The 19,939-nt window shown below is 42.7% G+C and overlaps 2 protein-coding genes across 2 annotated transcripts; both read right to left on the reverse strand.

Annotated features, from left to right (window-relative positions):
* Positions 1–3,087: 3,087 nt before the first annotated feature.
* On the reverse strand, positions 3,088–12,789 carry LOC116375294 (transmembrane protein 272-like). The gene is made up of 5 exons (XM_031832306.1): positions 11,963–12,789; positions 7,667–7,744; positions 4,377–4,427; positions 4,049–4,255; positions 3,088–3,641 (listed from the first exon to the last, which is right to left on the reverse strand). Exons 2-5 carry the CDS (start codon positions 7,722–7,724, stop codon positions 3,433–3,435), a joined length of 525 nt encoding a protein of 174 aa, XP_031688166.1. The 5' UTR covers positions 7,725–7,744; positions 11,963–12,789; the 3' UTR covers positions 3,088–3,432.
* A 140-nt stretch (positions 12,790–12,929) lies between these two features.
* On the reverse strand, positions 12,930–15,740 carry LOC109896449 (uncharacterized). Its single transcript, XM_020490707.2, has 5 exons — positions 15,671–15,740; positions 15,296–15,343; positions 14,803–14,853; positions 14,551–14,721; positions 12,930–14,300 (listed from the first exon to the last, which is right to left on the reverse strand). The coding sequence occupies exons 2-5, from the start codon at positions 15,312–15,314 to the stop codon at positions 13,789–13,791; spliced, it is 753 nt and encodes a 250-aa protein (XP_020346296.2). The 5' UTR covers positions 15,315–15,343; positions 15,671–15,740; the 3' UTR covers positions 12,930–13,788.
* Between the last annotated feature and the right edge of the window lie 4,199 nt (positions 15,741–19,939).

Below are 19,939 nucleotides of genomic sequence, written 5' to 3' on the forward strand. Positions count from 1 at the left end.
GTTCTTGCTAAGCAGGGAACTAAGTGGTTTGAGCCTTCAACGGTTTCTCCCCTTATCAGTACTGTCACATGCGATTGTTTTCCCTGCGCTCAGCCCCTCCCAAGCTTCATTATGGCACCCCTCATGTCTCTTTTGTAACTAATCAAATCAGATCAAATGTTATTGCTCACATACACATGATTAGCAGATGTTAATGCGAGTGTAGCGAAATGCTTGTGCTTCTAGTTCCTACCATGCAGTCATATCTAACAAGTAATCTAACAATTTCACAACAACAAAGGAATGAATAACAATATGTACATATAAATATATGGATGAGCGATGGCCGAATGGCATAGGCAAGATGCAGTAGTTGGTATATATATATGTGTGTGTATATGTGTGTGTATATATACAGTGCATATATATGAGTATATATATGAGTTGAGTAATGTAGGGTATGTAAACATTATATTAAACATTATATTAAGTGGCATTGTTTAAAGTGGCTAGTGATATATTTATTACATCCTATTTTTTATTGTTAAAGTGGCTAGAGATTTGAGTCAGTATGTTGGCAGCAGCCACTCAATGTTAATGATCGCTTTTTAACAATCTGATGGCCTTGAGATAGAAGCTGTTTTTCAGTCTCTCGGTCCCAGCTTTGATGCACCTGTACTGACCTCGCCTTCTGGATGATAGCGGGGTGAACAGGCAGTGACTCAGGTGGTTGTTGTCCTTGATGATCTTTTAAGCCTTCCGGTGACATCGGGTGGTGTAGGTGTCCTGGAGGGAAGGTAGTTTGCGTTGATGCGTTGTGCAGACCTCACTACCCTCTGGAGAGCCTTACGGTTGTGGGTGTAGCAGTTGCCGTACCAGGCGGTGATAAAAGTTTGTGAGTGTTTTTGGTGACAAGCCAAATTTCTTCAGCCTCCTGAGGTTGAAGTGGCGCTGTCTGTGTGGGTAGACCATTTCAATTTGTCCGTGATGTGTACGCCGAGGAATTTAAAATTTTCACCTTCCCACTACTGTCCTGTCGATGTGGATAAGGGGGTGCTCACTCTGCTGTTTCGTGAAGTCCACGTCATCTCCTTTGTTTTGTTAACGTTGAGTTTGAAGTTATTTTCCTGACACCACACTCCGAGGGCCCTCACCTCCTCCCTGTAGGCTGTCCCATTGTGGGGCCCCAGTGTTGAGGATCCACGGGGTGGAGATGTGGTTTCCTACCCTCACCACCCGGGGGCGTCCCGTCAGAAAGTCCAGGACCCAGTTACACAGGGTGGGGTCGAGACCCAGGGTATCGAGCTTAATGATGAGTTTGGAGGGTACTATGGTGTAAAATGCTGAGCTGTAGCCAATGAACAGGCCCTGTACAGTCAAAATAAGAACTTTCCTTACATAGGTATTCCTCTTGTCCAGATGGGTTAGGGCAGTGTGCAGTGTGATTGCGATTGCGTCGCCTGTGGACCTATTGGGGTGGTAAGCAAATTGGAGGGGGTCTAGTGTGCCAGGTAGGGTGGAGGTGATATGATCCTTAACTAGTCTCTCAAAGCACTTCATGATGAAGTGAGTGCTAAGGGGCGATAGTCGTTTAGCTCAGTTACCTTAGGTTTCTTGGGAACAGGAACAATGTTGGAAGCATGTGGGAACAGCAGACTGGAATAATTTTTGATTGAATATGTCCGTCAATATGTCGGTCAACACACCAGCCAGCTGGTCTGCGCATGCTCTGAGGACACGGCTAGGGATGCCGTCTGGGCCGGCAGCCTTGTGAGGGTTAACACGTTTAAATGTTTTACTCACGTTGGCTGCGGTGAAGGAGAGTCCGCAGGTATTGGTAGCGGGCCATGTCGGTGGCACTGTATTGTCCTCAAAGCGAGCAAAGAAGTTGTTTAGTTTGTCTCGGAGCAAGACATCGGGGTCCCCGATGGGGCTGGTTTTCTTTTTGTAGTCTGTGATTGACTGTAGACCCTGCCACATACCTCTCGTGTCTGAGCCGTTGAATTGCGACTCTTCTTTGTGTCTGTACTGACGCTTAGCTTGTTTGATTGCCTTGCGGAGGGAATATGTTCCTATACTTCTGTACTTCTATACTTCTGAGTTTAATACAACAATGTTCCAAGTTTAACCCCGAATCCAACAATGTCCAGGTAGTTTATTTTTCTCTCATCAGTCTGCATGGTGAATTTGAGATCCAGTCACAATACAACACTGGTACTCTGTAACAACAACTGCTTCAACATTGTATTATGTTATTATAACTATTATTACTAAACATAATCAGTCATATTGCTGAAAATGTGATTATAATGATTGTATATTTAAACCCAGTGATTTTGAAAGGCTTCTAACTATCTTGGTAATTTGAATGGCGTTTGATTTAGCATGGACTTTGCACTTTTGGGATTATTCAATTGATTCCCTTGTACAAGGCAACTCAATCAGTGCAGCTCAAGTATTTGAAAGGAGTTTACGTATTTTAAGCCAGGTTGGGGACACCAAAATATTATGTGTCAAATAAGACATACAGATAAGAAGTATCCTGTGATGTTATCGGTGAATAGGGCATTTTGAAAGCATTGAATGAAAGAAAATAGCTGTACAAAGAGTTCAAATGGAGTAACATTTAAACTGAACAAGGTTCGTCTGGGATTCTCAAGTAACTGAATCTTTCACTTTCATTTTGATCTCAGGGGTTGTAAGGCTCCCAGTCCAACACATAACAGTAAGCCTGATATGTTTGTTAGTCAATGATTACATAGAGCTATCCATAGAGGTATATGATGTATGAACAATATACCTTAGGCATGGAAATGCAACTGTTACCCAGAAGGTAAGAACCGGTAATAATGTGGCTCTGATAGACCTGTATCACTGACTAATTGCTTCGTGCTTCTACACCTGCATTGCTTGCTGTTTGGGGTTTTAGGCTGGGTTTCTGTACAGCACTTTGAGATATCAGCTGATGTACGAAGGGCTATATAAATACATTTGAAATTTGATTTAATTGTGCTACAAAAACAGTTTTGTCCTGCAGATTAAACTGAATCACTGATACAATCATATACCTACACCAGACTATGATCATAACATGAAACACAGGCACATTATTCACAATTTGAATATTTTCTTTAATACATTTAATAACGTATAAATAGTTTAAAATTGAGCTAATGAGAATGAATGCAACAATGTTTCTCATACAGAAACACAGTCATATATAATAACAGTTAAAACCAATAATTCGTTATTCAATTGAGAACTGGATTCCATTGGTTTTCTCTAGTTTGTTTAGTAAACATTATACACCCTCTCCTCCCCTCTCCTCCTCTCCAATATCATCTTCCTCCGCTCCTCTCTTCTCCCCTCTCCTCTACTGCCCTCTACTCTCCCTTCCTCCTCCTCCTGTCTTGTACTGTTGTCTCCTCTCCTCCCCTCCTCTCATTCTCTCCCTCATGATCTGTTGTCATCAGGGTCCCTCTTGCCCAGTATAAAGGCACAGACAAGCATACAGCATCCCCCCAGCAGCAGAAGGCCCAGCACAACGTAGGCTAGAGTGGTGGTCCAGAAGGCAAACAGGTACAGGGTCTTGTTGCAGTAGGGGTCCTCAGTCAGTGTCTGGTTGAAATTGGGCTGATAGATGGAGTAGATCCACACGTTACCTAGAGAGATAGAGAGAGAGAGAGAGAGCGATATATATATATATATATAGAGTGTAAAACTCACAAGTCTGTTATTTTCGCAAGTCTTTCACTGTCACAGCTTGAGAAACTGTAACGTTGTATTTTTGGTGGGAATCAGTTAGTTCTTGGAAGAGGTTAAAAGTGTGCTGGAACACTTCCTCCTCCTCTCTCTCTCTCTCTCTCTCTCTCTCTCTCTCTCTCTCTCTCTCTTCCTATTCTCTCACACACACACACACACACACACACACACACACACACACACACACACACACACACACACACACACACACACACACACACACACACACACACACACACACACACACAGTGTTCTTTCTCTATCCTACCACACCGTCTTTCTCTCTCCCACGGTCTCTCAGACTCACCGCTGATGAACCAGCAGAAGAGGAAGAGGGAGGCCAGGGTGCTCCAGGTGGTGCAGAGGTGGTTCAGGAGGTTGGGGGACATGTCATCTGAGTCCTGGGCACATGGTAGGCAGGAGAGCAGGGCTAGGGCCAGGCCGGTGGCCCCCATTACCACCAGGTAAATGGGGATGTAGTGCTGCCGGGGGCAGTCATACAGGTACACTGCACCTATAAAGTAATACATAGGGGTAGGAGAGTTTGGGATAGTCAGTTGCAGCAAGAGGGGGTTGCAAAGTGTACAACAATGGTAAGGAAGGTGTATTATAAAAGTATTACTTCAGCTACTCACCTATGGTGATCTGAGCGATAGGAATGACACACACAAGTAGTTTTGAGATACCTGGGGGAGAGAGAAGATAGAGGTTCAGATTTTTGCCCTAAACCCAATCTATATATTTTAGCTACATTTTCCCTTTGACTTAAAGTGGTAATCTGCAGCTACTACATACATTTTTGGACCTATATATTAATGATATTTACCCATTGATTATTAAATAATATAACTTAGAAATGTCTCATGAGCTTAGTTCAACTGTCATCCTCAGAACCCAAAATATAAGCTTGTTTGAATTTTACTCCAATGTTTGTACATAAAGTAAATGTAAATCGATAGCATGGATGGTCAGTCCTTGCATCCATAGCCATGTCTATGAATTATGCGATAGTGGTTACATTTCTGCAGTGTCACGCCTTGGTCATAGTGTTTTGTGTTTTCGTTATATATTTTGGTCAGGCCAGGGTGTGACATGGGTTTATGTGTTTGGTTTCGTATTGGGGTGTTATAGGATTTGGGATTGCTATGTTTAGGGGTGTGTCTAGTTAGGCTTGGCTGCCTGAGGCGGTTCTCAATCTGGAGTCAGGTGATTCTCGTTGCCTCTGATTGGGAACCGTATTTAGGTAGCCTGAGTTTCACTTTGTATTTCGTGGGTGATTGTTCCTGTCTCTGTGTAGTGTTCACCAGATAGGCTGTAATAAGTTTCACGTTCCGTTTGTTGTTTTTGTATTTATAAGTTATTTCATGTATCGCCGTTTTCTTCATTAAAGATCATGATTAACCACCACGCTGCATTTCGGTCCGACTCTCTTTCGACAAACGAAGAACGCCGTTACAGAATCACCCACCACACACGGACCGAGCAGCGTGGTAACAGGCAGCGACAGCAGGAGCAGCGAAAGGAGGACGTTATGGACAGCAATGGCATGGAGTATACGACGTGGGAAGAAATCGACAGGTGGGCGGCCGACCCAGAGAGATTGCAGGAGCCCGTCTGGGATTCGCTAGATCAGTGCGAAGAAGGCTATAGGCGAATGGAGTTGGAGAAACAGACACGGCGGCGCAGAGCGAAACCCGAGAGTCACCCCAAAAAATGTATTGGGGGGGGGGGGCTCAGAGGGAGAGTGGCTGAGTCAGGAGATGGACCTGAGCCAACTCTCCTTGTTTATCGTGAGGAGCCAAGGAGGAGACCAGAACCAGAGCCGGTGTTAGAGGTGAGCGAAGCAGAGACTGTGAAGGAGTTAATGGGGAAAGTGGAGTGGAGAGTAATGAGGGAGTTGCTAGCTTGGTGCTATAGATACCATATTCGTCCGACGGATCATGTCGGGGATTTGATGGCACCTGAGTTAGCGCTCCATACTCGTCCTGAGGTGCGTGTTAGTCGGCTGGTGAAGTTGGTGCCAGCCTCACGCACCAGGCCTCCTGTGCACATCCCTAGCCTTGCACATCCTGTGCCACCTCCACACTCCAGTCCTCCGGTAGCAGCTCCCCGCACCAGGCTTCCTGTGCGTGTCCTCGCTCCAGTATCACCAGTGCCAGCACCACGCATCAGGCCTACAGTGCGCCTCGCCTCTCCTGCGCTGTCGGAGTCTCCCGCCTCTCCAGCGCTGTCGGAGCCTTTCTCCTCTCCTGCGCTACCGGAGTCTCCTGTCTGTTCAGCGCTATCAGAGCCTTCCTTCCCTCCTGCGCTGTCGGAGTCTCCCGCCTGTTCAGCGCTATCAGAGCCTTACTCCTCTACAGCGCTGCCGGAGCCTCCTGCCAGCATTGATCAATCAGAGCTGTCAGTCTGCAAGGAGCTGTCAGTCTGCAAGGAGCTGCCAGTCTGCAAGGAGCTGCCAGTCTGCAAGGAGCTGTCAGTCTGCAAGGAGCTGCCAGTCTGCAGGGTGCTGTCAGTCTGCATGAAGCAGCCAGAGCTGCCAGTCTGCAAGGAGCTGTCAGCCTGCATGGAGCAGTCAGAGCTGTCAGTCTGCATAGAGCAGCTAGATCCGCCAGTCAGCCATGATCTTCTAGATCTGCCAGTCAACCAGATTCTTCCAGATCAGCCTGTCAACCAGAATCTTCCAGATCTGCTAGTCAACCAGAATCTTCCAGATCTGCTAGTCAACCAGAATCTTCCAGATCTGCTAGTCAACCAGAATCTTCCAGATCTGCTAGTCAACCTGAATCTTCCAGATCCGCCAGCCAGCCAGGATCTACCGGAGCCTACTACCTACCTGAGCTTCATCTCAGTACTGGGCTTCCTCTCAGTACTGGGCTTCCTCTCAGTACTGGGCTTCCCCTCTGTTCCGGGCTGCCCCTCAGTTCCGGGCTGCCCCTCAGTTCCGGACTGCCCCTCAGTCCCGAGCTGCCCCTCAGTCCCGAGTTGCCCCTCAGTCCCGAGTTGCCCCTCAGTCCCGAGCTGCCCCTCAGTCCCGAGCTGCCCCTCAGTCCCGAGCTGCCCCTCAGTCCCGAGCTGCCCCTCAGTCCCGAGCTGCCCCTCAGTCCCGAGATGCCCCTCAGTCACGAGCTGCTCCTCAGTTCTGTGGGGTTCTGGGTGAGGACTATTAGGCCATGGTCGGCGGCGAGGGTGGATTATCCCAGGACGCGAAGGGGAGGAACTAGGACATTAATGAAGTGGGGTCCACGTCCCGAGCCGGAGCCACCACCAAGGACAGACGCCCACCCGGACCCTCCCTATGGTTTTGAGGTGCGTCCGGGAGTCCGCACCTTGGGGGGGGGGTTCTGTCACGCCTTGGTCATAGTGTTTTGTGTTTTCGTTATATATTTTGGTCAGGCCAGGGTGTGACATGGGTTTATGTGTTTGGTTTCGTATTGGGGTTTTATAGGATTTGGGATTGCTATGTTTAGGGATGTGTCTAGTTAGGCTTGGCTGCCTGAGGCGGTTCTCAATCTGGAGTCAGGTGATTCTCGTTGCCTCTGATTGGGAACCGTATTTAGGTAGCCTGAGTTTCACTTTGTATTTCGTGGGTGATTGTTCCTGTCTCTGTGTAGTGTTCACCAGATAGGCTGTAATAAGTTTCACGTTCCGTTTGTTGTTTTTGTATTTATAAGTTATTTCATGTATCGCCGTTTTCTTCATTAAAGATCATGATTAACCACCACGCTGCATTTCGGTCCGACTCTCTTTCGACAAACGAAGAACGCCGTTACATGCAGCCCCATCCCTTAGCTGTTTACCAAGAGCTATGTTATTGTTTCAACTGTGGAAGGTCACTTTAAGTGGAAGTTAGGATTCGACCCTAAATGCACCATTCAATTGATCTGAGCAACTCTTAAGTGATGCAATCGGACGTATTTCATTCCACCTGATATGGTTGGTTTGGAAGGGTGACGCATGTGTTGCAGCAGATTTCCCCTCTCCATCTTGTGCGACACAGTCAGGCCTACAGAGGGCGATAGAGAGCCATGACACAAACATGACATAGGACGCTGTATTAATTCAGTGGTGTGCAACGCTTGGAACATTGGAGATAGAAATGTAATGTATAGCTCTCACAATTCTCAATTAGCCACAACAGAGATAATAGATAAGAGATGATAGGTAATGATTTCAGTTGTAAACATACACTGCCGTCCAAAAGTTTGGGGTCACTTAGAAATGTCCTTGTTTTTGAAAGAAAAGCACAATTTTGTCCATTAAAATAACATCAACTTGAGCAGAAATACAGTGTAGACATTGTTAATCTTGTAAATTACTATTGTAGCTGGAAACAAGCAATTTTTTATGGAATATCTACATGAGCACACAGAGGCCTATTATCATCAACCATCCTTCCTGTGCTCCAATGGCACGTTGTGTTAGCTAATCCAAGTTTATCATTTTAAAAGGCTAATTGATCATTAGAAAACCATTTTGAAATTATGTTAGCACAGCTGACAACTTTTGTGCTGATTAAAGAAGCAATGCAACTGGCCTTTAGACTAGTTGAGTATCTGGAGCGTCAGCATTTGTGGGTTCGATTACCATCTCAAAATGTTCAGAAACAAAGAACTTTCTTCCGAAAGTCGTCGGTCTATTCTTGTTCTGAGAAATGAAAGCTATTCCATGTGAGAAATTGCCAAGAAACTGAAGATCTCGTACAACGCTGTGTACTACTCCCTTCACAGAACAGCGCAAACGGACTCTAACCAGAATAGAAAGAGGAGTGGGAGGCCCCGGTACACAACTGAGCAAGAGGACAAGTACATTAGAGTGTCTAGTTTGAGAAACAGACGCCTCACAAGTCCTCAACTGGCAGCTTCAATAATATAGTGCCCGCAAAACACCAGCGTCAACAGTGAAGAGGCGACTCAGGAATGCTGACCTTCTAGGCAGAGTTGCAAAGAAAAAGCCATATCTCAGACTGGCCAATAAAAATAAAAGATTAAGATGGGCAAAAGAAAACAGACACTGGACAGAGGACCTCTTGCACCCAAAGTATACATGCAGTACAAGTCAAAAGTTTGGACACACCTACTCATTCAAGGGTTTTCTTTATTTTTACTATTTTCTACATTGTAGAATAATAGTGAAGACATCAAAACTATGAAATGACACATATGGAATCATGTAGTAACCAAAAAAGTGTTAAACAAATCAAAAAAATATTTGATGTTTGAGATTCCTCAAAGTAGCCACAATTGATGACAGATTTGCACACTCTTGGCATTTTCTCAGCCAGCTTCATGAGGTAATCACCTGGAATGCATTTCAATTAACAGGTGTGACTTAATGGAATAGTGGAATTTATTTCCTTCTTAATGCATTTGAGCCAATCAGTTGTGTTGTGACAAGGTAGGGGTGGTATACAGAAGATAGCCCTATTTGGTAAAAGACAGCTCAAATAAGCAAAGAGAAACGACAGTCCATCATTACTTTAAGACATGAAGGTCAGTCAATCCGTAAAATTTCAAGAACTTTGAAAGTTTCTTCTAGTGCAGTCACAAAAACCAATTAGCGCTGATGATGAAACTGGCTCTTATGATGACCGCCACAGGAAAGGAAGAGCTAGAATTACCTCTGCTGCAGAGGATAAGTTCATTAGAGTTACCAGTTATTAGAGAAACCACTACTAAAGGACACCAATAAGAAGAAGAGACTTGCTTGGGCCAAGAAACACGAGCAATGGACATTAGACCGGTGGAAATCTGTCCTTTGGTCTGATGAGTCTAAATTGACATTTTTGGTTCCAACTGCTGTGTCTTTGGAAGATGCAGAGTAGGTGAACAAATTATCTTTGCATGTGTGGTTCCCACCGTGAAGCATGGAGGAGGAGGTGTGATGGTGTTGGGGTGCTTTGCTGGTGACACTGTCTGTGATTTATTTAGAATTCAAGGCACATTTAACCAGCATGGCTACCACAGCATTCTGTAGCGATATGCCATCCCATCTGGTTTGCGCATAGTGGGACTATCATTTGTTTTTCAACAGGACAATGACCCAATACACCTCCAGGCTATGTAAGGGCTATTTGACCAAGAAGGAGAGTGATGGAGTGCTGCATCAGATGACCTGGCCTCCACAATCACCCGACCTCAATCCAATTGAGATGGTTTGGGATGAGTTGAACCGCAGAGGGAAGGAAAAGCAGCCAACAAGTGCTCAGCAAATATGGGAACTCATTCAAGACTGCTGGAAAAGCATTCTAGGTAATGCTGGCTGAGAAAATGCCAAGAGTGTGCAAAGCTGTCATAAAGGCAAAGGGTGGCTACTTTGAAGAATTTCAAATATAAAATATGTTTTGATTTGTTTAACACTTTTTTGGTTACTACATGATTCCATATCTGTTATTTCAAAGTTTTGATGTCTTCACAATTATTCTACAATGTTGAAAATATTAAAAATAAAGAAAATCCTTGAATGAGTAGGTGTGTCCAAACTTTTGACTTGTACTGTATGCATAAACATACATGATGTCACCTATACATCTCATGTTTGTGATGTTGAGATATGATGTTATCTACCATTCATACACAAACTTAAAGTGCATTCGGAAAGTATTCAGACAGCCTGTTTCATTACAGCCTTATTCTAAAATGGATTAAATAAAACCTTTTTCTCATCAATCTCCACACATAATGACAAATCAAAAAGAGGTTTTTAGAAATGTTTGCAAATGTATTAAAAACTAAAAACAGAAATAACATATTCACATACGTATTCAGACCCTTTGCAATGAGACTCGAAATTGAGCTCAGGTGCATCCTGTTTCCATTGATTATCCTTGAGATGTTTCTATAACTTAATTGGAGTCCACCTGTGGTAAATCCAATTGATTGGATATGATTTGGAAAGGCACATGCCTGTCTATATAAGGTCCCACAGTTGACTGTGCATGTCAGAGCAAAAACCAAGCCATGAGGTCGAAGGAATTGTCCGTAGAGCTCCGAGATAAGATTGGCAAGCATCACGTTGGGAGCAAACCTGGCACCTTCCCTACGGTGAAGCATGGTGGTGGCAGCATTGTGCTCTGGGGATGATTTTCAGAGTCAGGGACTGGGAGACTAGTCAGGATCGAGGGAAAGATGAACGGAGAGAGATCAGAGAGATCCTTGATGAAAACCTCCTCATGAGCGCTCATGACCTCAGACTGGGGCGAAGGTTCACCTTCCATCTGGACAACGACCTTAAGCACACAGCCAAAACAACGCAGGAGTGGCTTTGGGACAGGTCTCTGAATGTCTTTGAGTGGCCCAGCCAGAGCCTGAACTTGAACCCAATCGAACATCTTGAGACCTGAAAATAGGTATGCAGCGACACTCTCCATCTAACCTGACAGAACTTGAAAAGATCTGCAGAGAAGAATTGGAAAAACTCCCCAAATACAGGTGTGCCAAGCTTTTAGCGTCATACCCAAGAAGACTCAAGGCTGTAATCGCTGCCAAAGGTGCTTCAACAAAGTACTGAGTAAAAGATCTGAATACTTATGTAAATGTAATATTTCAGTTTGTGTTTTGTCATTATGTGGTATTGTCTGTGGATTAGAGTGGGGATAATTATTTAATCAATTTTAGAACAAGGCTGTAACTTAACAAAATGTAGAAAAAGTCAAGGGGTCTTAATACTTTCTGAATGCACTGTATATCTACCATGAAAAGTTGACACAAACATCAATCACACAATCACCAATCCCATAACTATACACACACCGGTCTGTCTTTGCTGGCCCGTACCTATATTTTCTTTTCTTAGCTTTGCAATGTCACCTCTCGTTGTGTGTTTTTTTTCATACAAAGTTTAATGTTTGGTTGAAGTTACATTAAATAGTGAAGTAACCTGACCTGTCACACTTGTTCACGTTAGCATTTTGTTAGTCCATCACAGACTATATTTTTTTCAATAAAACACTGTAGGACAGTTCTACATTACAATTAATAATATTTAGCTAATACTATGTCATTTAATAATATTAAGTTAATACCAATAACCAAGAACATATGCAGACAATTGATAACCAGTAATGATCAGCCTCTTATTCGTTCGGCTACTCTATGTCCAATGAACGCATCCGTGGATTGTCGGCAATAGAATGTAGGCTATGATAAAAAAAGATCAATTAAAAACCTTTACAGAATTTGGCAAAACATGTCAAATGTATTTGGTTACGATATGGTCAACTTACCTTGGTTGTGCGTGTGTCAGTGAAGTAAACACTACTACTGAGAGATCTGCGCTTGAGGAAAGTCAGAAAATAATTCAATTTCACCATTTCTCATTAACTGACGGAGCCATCGCTCTCGACAGCGCATGCTCTTGCGGTCTGGTGCTGCGGGAGACTGAAAGCAGCCAAGATCACAAGCTACTGTTGGCTACCTTATCGAAACGGTACGGGCGACTGACAATTTACAATGTTACAGTAAGGCAGCACAACTTCATTTGAATAGATTGGCAACCATTTGAATTATGCCAACTCAAATAGAGTAGGTCAAATGAAACACACCAGTTTAGAAGCCCTGGCCTTTTTATTGTGGAAGAACACAACACACATTTTATCAATTCAATTGAGCCATAATACATTCAAACTTCGATTTAGTCTCTGTCTGACTTTGCATTCATTTGCATTATTTGCTCTGTTTATTCCAAGTAAACAAGCTGCTGCATATAATATTACTGATATTGGTAACAGACAGTAGACCCATAAGCTTGGTATTTGGGGTATTTTATCAGGATTCCCATTAGCTATTGCAAAAGCAAGTCAAATCACATTTTATTGGTCATATCTACGTGTTTAGTAGATGTTATTGCGCGTGTAGCGAAATGCACGTGTTTCTCGCTCCGACAGTGCTGTACTAAATAACAAGTAACATCTAACAAGTTCACAACATATACCCAATACACACAGTCCAAGTTAAGGCATTGAATTAAGAATATATAAATATATGGAAGAGCAATGTCAGAGGGCATTGACTAAGATACAGTAGAACAGCATATAATACAGTATATACATATGAGAAGAGTAACGCAACATATGTAAGCATTATTAAAGTGACATTATTAAAGTGACTAGTGTTCCATTTATTAAAGTGGCCAGGGATTTCAAGTCTGTGTATATAGGCAGCAGCCTCTCTGTGCTCTCCTGGGGTCCACACAAAACATGAAACATGACATAATACAGAACATTAATAGACAACAGCTCAAGGACAGAACTACATAAATTATTTTATTTCTTACCAAAGGCACACTTACGTAACAGTATAACTTGAGTCCATCCCTCTCCTCGCCCCAACCTGGGCTCGACCCCGGGACCCTCTGCACACATCAACAGTCACCCTCGGTGCATCGTTACCCATCACTCCACAAAATGTGCAGCCGGGGAACCACTATTTCAAGGTCTCAAAGTGAGTGACGTCACCGATTGAAACGCTATTAGCGGACACCACCGCTAACTAGCTAGACATTTCATATCGGTTACACTTAGCCTACATATTAATACGTACACAAACTATATAGGTCAAATAGGGGAGAGGCGTTGTGCTTAGGCCTAGTATTTGTCAAGCACTAAGATGATGGTCACACAATTTGATCCAGTTAGTTATTATAATTGTAATGACTTACGAACTACAGCAGGGGAAAAATCGGACCAATAGTCGGCCCAGGCATTTTAACACACCAGTCCATTTACTTTGGGTGTGCGTTTTCATTGATGGGCCACTATTTCAGGGCGGGTGTTTGTGAAGTGGAACAGCAGCCTATTAGCCAAATGATTATCATTCTGCTCAAAAATGGTAACGATAATATTTGTCTACCAAGGTACATTTTAAATCTTGAAAATCAAAGTGGGAATCAATATTTTTATTTTCATCTTCAGATTTTTGGCAACATAATGGCACAAATTGACCCATTGATTGCTTATTTTTTATGATGACATCTACATTTTTACATGATCTCACCCCCCAAAATAGACAAATTCATGTAAATTACTATTGGTATTGTGAATAGTGAATTGCATTAATAATGAGCAGTGTTGGACTCACTCTGCCCAGTTACCACATACTCCTTATACTCCATACTCTCCACGTACTCCACACTCTCTTCAAGTTTCACACTCTCGTCAAGCCCCACACTTTCCTGAGTCTCCACACACACCTCAATCCCCATACACACCTCAGTCCCCACACACACTTCAGTCCCCACACACAGGTCAGTCCCCACACTTCCGTCAGTCCCCACACACTCCTTAGGTTCAACGCAGTCCTCAGTCTCCACAACCCTCAAAGGCTCAACAACCTGCACAGGTTTGACATCGTCAGACTTGCATAAAGAGACACAGCAGACCAGACAAAGTATGAAGCATTTACATACATCAAACAACACAAGCAGCCACATACATATAATAATGTCCAATAGGATGGTGGTAGAGGCCACAAAGAGGTATAGAGATTTGTTGCAGTATACTGTGTTGCCGATGATCTCTTTCCGTGCATAGTTGGGTTGGAATACAGAGAAGGTCCAAAAATGGCCTGTAGACAAAGCAGTAGGAAATGTAATCAATGTACACAGTTTGAGAGATCTTGTGTAGTTTTGTGCAGTTAAGGCTAAGTTAGATAGAAGTTTGGTCCAAATCAGACTATATTTATAGAATATTATATGAATACTATAAATTAAAATGGGCAATTTGGCAATCAAAATTAGCCTCTCAGAGATCAAATTATTTTTCAACAAAAAAATATTCAAACCAGGCAACATGTATCGCAATTTGATGTCTCGTACCAATAATGAGCCAGATGATGATCATGAACCAAAATAGTTTAGACAAATGTTGGCACACAACACGGTCCTTGCAGCAGGAGAAGAATACATAGAGGAGACCGAAAGATCCAGAAATTATCATGTGGATAGGGATGACACGTTTCACTGGGCAGTCATCAGTGTACACAGCACCTATGTGGAGAAGTAGAGGAGTTTTGTCGATGAAAGATGATGCGGTATGATAACAATATGTTTTTCTTACTAGCTACTTACCCAAGACAATGAAGGTCACACAAACTGCAACCCATAAGACCAGCTTGCAAACTGCAGAATTAGACCACACAAAATGTTTTTGTTGTTGTTTCATGCCCTATCTATGGTTGCATAGCATGATGATATAACATCTTTACATTTTATAAACCTTTATAAATTATATAATCATTTATAATCCTGCACATTTATAAACAGATATGTGTCAGTCATTGTTTCCCTACCCTTCAGTTATCATCAACAGCACAGCCATACCATGACTAACTGTTCTCTAAAGGGGTGCAATATGTATATTAAGAGTTATGATGTCATGTTACATGGGTCACATTCCAGGCGGACTACATTTCATCAACCAATGGTTGCGTGCCACGTCATCGACTGCACAGTTGGGCATCAGATTTGCCGGTATGTTAAACACCTATTTTTGAGGCTTCTGTAATGCCGTCAGATTGTAACGTGGCTAATACTTTATAAAAAAAGTAGCTCAGGTACGCACCGTCGATACATCTGCCCATGGTGCGTGACACAGATTGGTGGGATTGACCTGAATGGCGGATGAGACAAAATGTAAATTGTACTTTTTCATGAAGACAAGAAGTGATAACACTGTAGTCGTTGTGTGTCCCTTCTGCACTTTGGCAGTATCTTATCTTTACTCCCACTCCAGTCAGTTTCTAGGCTCCCCACCGTCACACTCCCCACAGTCACATAGGCTAACTAAATATATATATTGTTGACACAATGCTACAATTGAACCATCATTACTTAACTGTTCACTGATGGTTTGCTAACGCATATAGATCAGAGTTATCCTCGTCTAGGAGAGAGAGAATAGAAGTGCAGAAATCCTGTGAGTTAATACATTTCCTACCTGCTGTAGAACTTGCGTTCTCTTTAATGGTCAGACACTTACGCTGCCGAACACCAAATCAACTATAAATGCAGAAGTGAAAAGGGAATTGGAACGTCGCTAAAAATGGAACTACGGTGACCTTACTGTAACAGTATGAATCTAAAGGTAGTACTTTCAGTTTGATGAATGATAAGAAACTCCACATTCTCCGGACTTTATCACTACTGCATCTTGTGGGTGGCAGCAGATTTGACATCTTAATCCTGCATCTTAATTCAAACACAAACACTGTATTGATTTAAAGTTGCAGTTGTATTCAGCAGTGGCATTGCCTGTCACATAAATATATATATATTTTTAATTATTCAGTTAATAAAGCTGCATGGTCTCTTTTTTGCTTTCTTGAGTAAGGGATCTCCAAAATGCAGGTGATTCAGCTTAGCTCAGTGCTTTCTGTGGTGGTGGGGAAGCCAGGTTAGTAATGTTCTCTAGTTGCAACGTGATTGGCTCAGTGTTCTGTCACTCATGGGGACACTACTGTACGTCACAGCAAAAATCTACGGGGAGAGCTGGAAAATTCAAGAGCCTTGGATGCTGCCATAGAGTTACATTAGAAATGCCCATCCAAGAAGGCTAAAGGTCATTAGCCACAGATAAAATTATGTCAAATCACGTTATATCTACCGTAGCTTTGATTGGACTGATCATGTCAACATCATACTTTCAAAATCTTAGCTAGCAAGCTAGACATCAGTCATCTTCATGAATCACGTTGACAATCGACTGGTAAATCCTTTCAATTCTTGTCATATGAAGCGAAATTATGGATAAAATGTATCGGTGCTCATCGGCCATTGGACATAAACATTACACAACAAGTTGGAAATCGCAAATTCAACAAATAGTTGTTTGGAAGGAATTAGTGGCTAACTGCAAGCGTTGCAAAGCAATCACTAGCCTACTATTCAGTGGAGTGGGAGGGTGGTCCAAGTCTGGGTTTAAAGGTCTCTTTTCCAAGCTTAAAAGGATAGACATTCAACACCATAGGCCAGAAAAAGTGGAATATATTGGCCATGCTGTCAATCGAGCATGACTTCTGCCACATTCAAAACAACTGGAAACTTGGAACTGGGAAATTTCAGACTTCAGTGAGTTCAAGACAACTGAGAACGGTCATTCAACTCAGAATTCCAAGTCGGGAGCTCTAGCCTCTTTCTAGAGCTTCGACCTGAAGATCACTGACATCATGATTCAACATTGTTTTTTTCTGAGTTCCCAGTTGTCTTGAAAGCACCACAAATCCAGAGATGGCCAGGCTTTGGTGACAAAGTCTGATGACTGCCGCGCCACCCTCCTGTTCAAGTGAGCACAGCACAACAATGTGAGTCCAAAAATGTATTGTATGCTGCTGACAAACATTATGTAATATGCCAGGGAGATATGTATACTGTAGCTAAGAAAGTAATACTAAGTCTTTGTTGTGTAGTAAACTGTTAGCAACCCATGTGCCTCACCCTAATAATTTGGTCCCTTTCCCTTTATTCATAGCTTAGCCTACTGTTCTGACTTGGTGGTGCACATGTAGCCTATAGCCTGTTTTAGAGAAATGTAATCTTCGAATATTGTAAGAGCTTTCATTGTCTGCTTACAGTGGCTTGAGAAAGTATTCACCCCCCTTGGCATTTTCCCTATTTTGTTGCCTTACAACCTGGAATTAAAATGTATTTTGGGGGGGTTTGTATCATTTGATTTACACAACATGTCTACCACTTTGAAGATGCAACATATGTTTTATTGTGAAAGAAACAAGAAATCAGACAAAAAAAACAGAAAACATGAGCGTGCGTAACTATTCACCCCCGCAAAGTCAATACTCTGTAGAGCCACCTTTTGCAGCAATTACAGCTGCAAGTCTCTTGGGGTGTCTCTATAAAAGCTTGGCACATCTAGCCACTGGGATTTTTGCCCATTCTTCAAGGCAAAACTGCTTCAGTTTCTTCAAGTTGGATGGGTTCCGCTGGTGTACAGCAATCTTTAAGTCATACCACAGATTCTCAATTGGATTGAGGTCTGGGCTTTGACTAGGCCATTCCAAGACATTTAAATGTTTACCCTTAAACCACTTAAGTGTTTCTTTAGCAGTATGCTTAGAGTCGTTGTCCTGCTGGAAGGGCAACCTCTGTCCCAGACATCAAATCTCTGGAAGACTGAAACAGGTTTCCCTCAAGAATTTCCCTGTATTTAGCACCATCCATCATTCCTTCAATTGGGGCAGCAGTGACTATAGTGGTTAGTGTTGGACTAGTAACCGAAAGGTTTCAAGATCGAATCCCTGAGCTGACAAGGTAAAAAACTGTCGTTCTGCCCCTGAACAAGGCAGTGAACCCATTGTTCCTAGGCTGTCAATGAAAATAAGAACATGTTCTTAACTGACTTGCCTAGTAAAATACAAAAATCCTGACCAGTTTCCCAGTCCCTGCTGATGAAAAACATGGATGGTTTCTTGGCGTGATTTTTTAAAATTATTTTAAAATTATTATTTTTTTACCTTTATTTAACCAGGCAAGTCAGTTAAGAACACATTCTTATTTTCAATGACGGCCTGGGAACAGTGGGTTAACTGCCTGTTCAGTGGCCTGTTGAACTCGCAACCTTCCGGTTACTAGTCCAACGCTCTAACCACTAGGCTACGCTGCCGCCCTGATGAGAGGTGTTGGGTTTGCACCAGACATAGTGTTTTCCTTGATGGCCAGAAAGCTCAATTTTAGTCTCATCTGACCAGAGTACCTTCTTCCATATGTTTGGGGAGTCTCCCACATGCCTTTTGGCAAACACCAAACGTGTTTGCTTATTTTTTTCTTTAAGCAAATGCTTTTTTTCTGGACACTCTTCTCTAAAGCCCAGCTCTGTGGAGTGTATGGCTTAAAGTGGTCCTATGGACAGATAATCCAATCTCCAATGTGGAGCATTGCAGCTCCTTCAGGCTGGTCTTTGGTCTCCTTGTTGCCTCTCTGATTAATTCCCTCCTTGCCTGGTCTGTGAGTTTTGGTGGGCGGCCCTCTCTTGGCAGGTTTGTTGTGGTGCCATATTATTTCCATTTTTTAATAATGGATTTAATGGTGCTCTGCGGGATGTTCAAAGTTTCTGATATTTTTTTATAACCCAACCCTGATCTGTACTTCTCCACAACTTTGTCCCTGACCTGTTTGGTGCCGCTTGTTTGGTGGTGCCCCTTGCTTAGTGGTGTTGCAGACTCTGGGACCTTTCAGAACAGGTGTATATATACTGAGATCATGTGACAGATTATGTGACACTTAAATGAAGTCCACCTGTGTGCAATCTAACTAATTATGGGACTTCTGAAGATTATTGGTTGCACCAAATCTTATTTCGGGCTTCATAGTGAAGGGGTTGAATACATATGCACAGACCACTTTTCCGTTTTAACAACAAGTTATTTTTGTCATTTCACTTCATATTTTGTGTATGTCCATTGCATGCAATCCAAATAAAAATCTATTTAAATTACAGGTTATAACGCAACAAAATAGGAAAAACACCAAGGGGGATGAATACTTTTGCAAGGCACTGTATATGCCCCCTTTATATATCCTACGGTTCTGACTTGGTGAACAGGGAGAATACTGTAAGAACGGCCCATGTTCTGAATTCTGTAACTATATATGTCAAAAGTGCTGAACACATAATTATATTGACTAAATCCATCCTAGCTCGCTCATTAATGTCTAATCGAAATTACAGATTGCCTCCTATCTGCTCGTCATCTCCTTATGCCATAGTTTGTACATCTCATTTGTCAGTAGAAACCACATTTGTTTAAGCAAGTCAGCCATATCAGATATCTATTTTTTTTTAAGACAGTAAATAAGACTGAATTAACTGTTTTGCTGCTAGACAAGACTCCGCTGATAGCCAAGTGTAGTGATGGTAAGGATTCACTCCATGGTGCTGAAAAGAAAGCTCTGCTGTTGGGACAGCTTCATGTAGGCCCTAACAGTTTGTGGGCACCGTTTGTCACCGTTATAGTGCAATGAATGCATTGTTTAGTGTAGTGTTGTGTAGTGGCTTTGTTGGCATGCATCAACAACGAAACATTTGGGGAGTTTGCTTCACCAAGATTGACGTGCTAAAATCACCACTGGTATTCAGGAAAGTCAGAGGGAGAAAGAGAGCCATGACACAAACATTCCATAGGATGCTATATTATGGTCCTTGTCATCAACAGATCTGCGTTCAAATACTATTTGAAATCATTCACTGTATCTG

The sequence above is a fragment of the Oncorhynchus kisutch genome, linkage group LG9 (assembly GCF_002021735.2).
Source record: "Oncorhynchus kisutch isolate 150728-3 linkage group LG9, Okis_V2, whole genome shotgun sequence".
NCBI classification, from domain to species: Eukaryota; Metazoa; Chordata; class Actinopteri; order Salmoniformes; family Salmonidae; genus Oncorhynchus; species Oncorhynchus kisutch.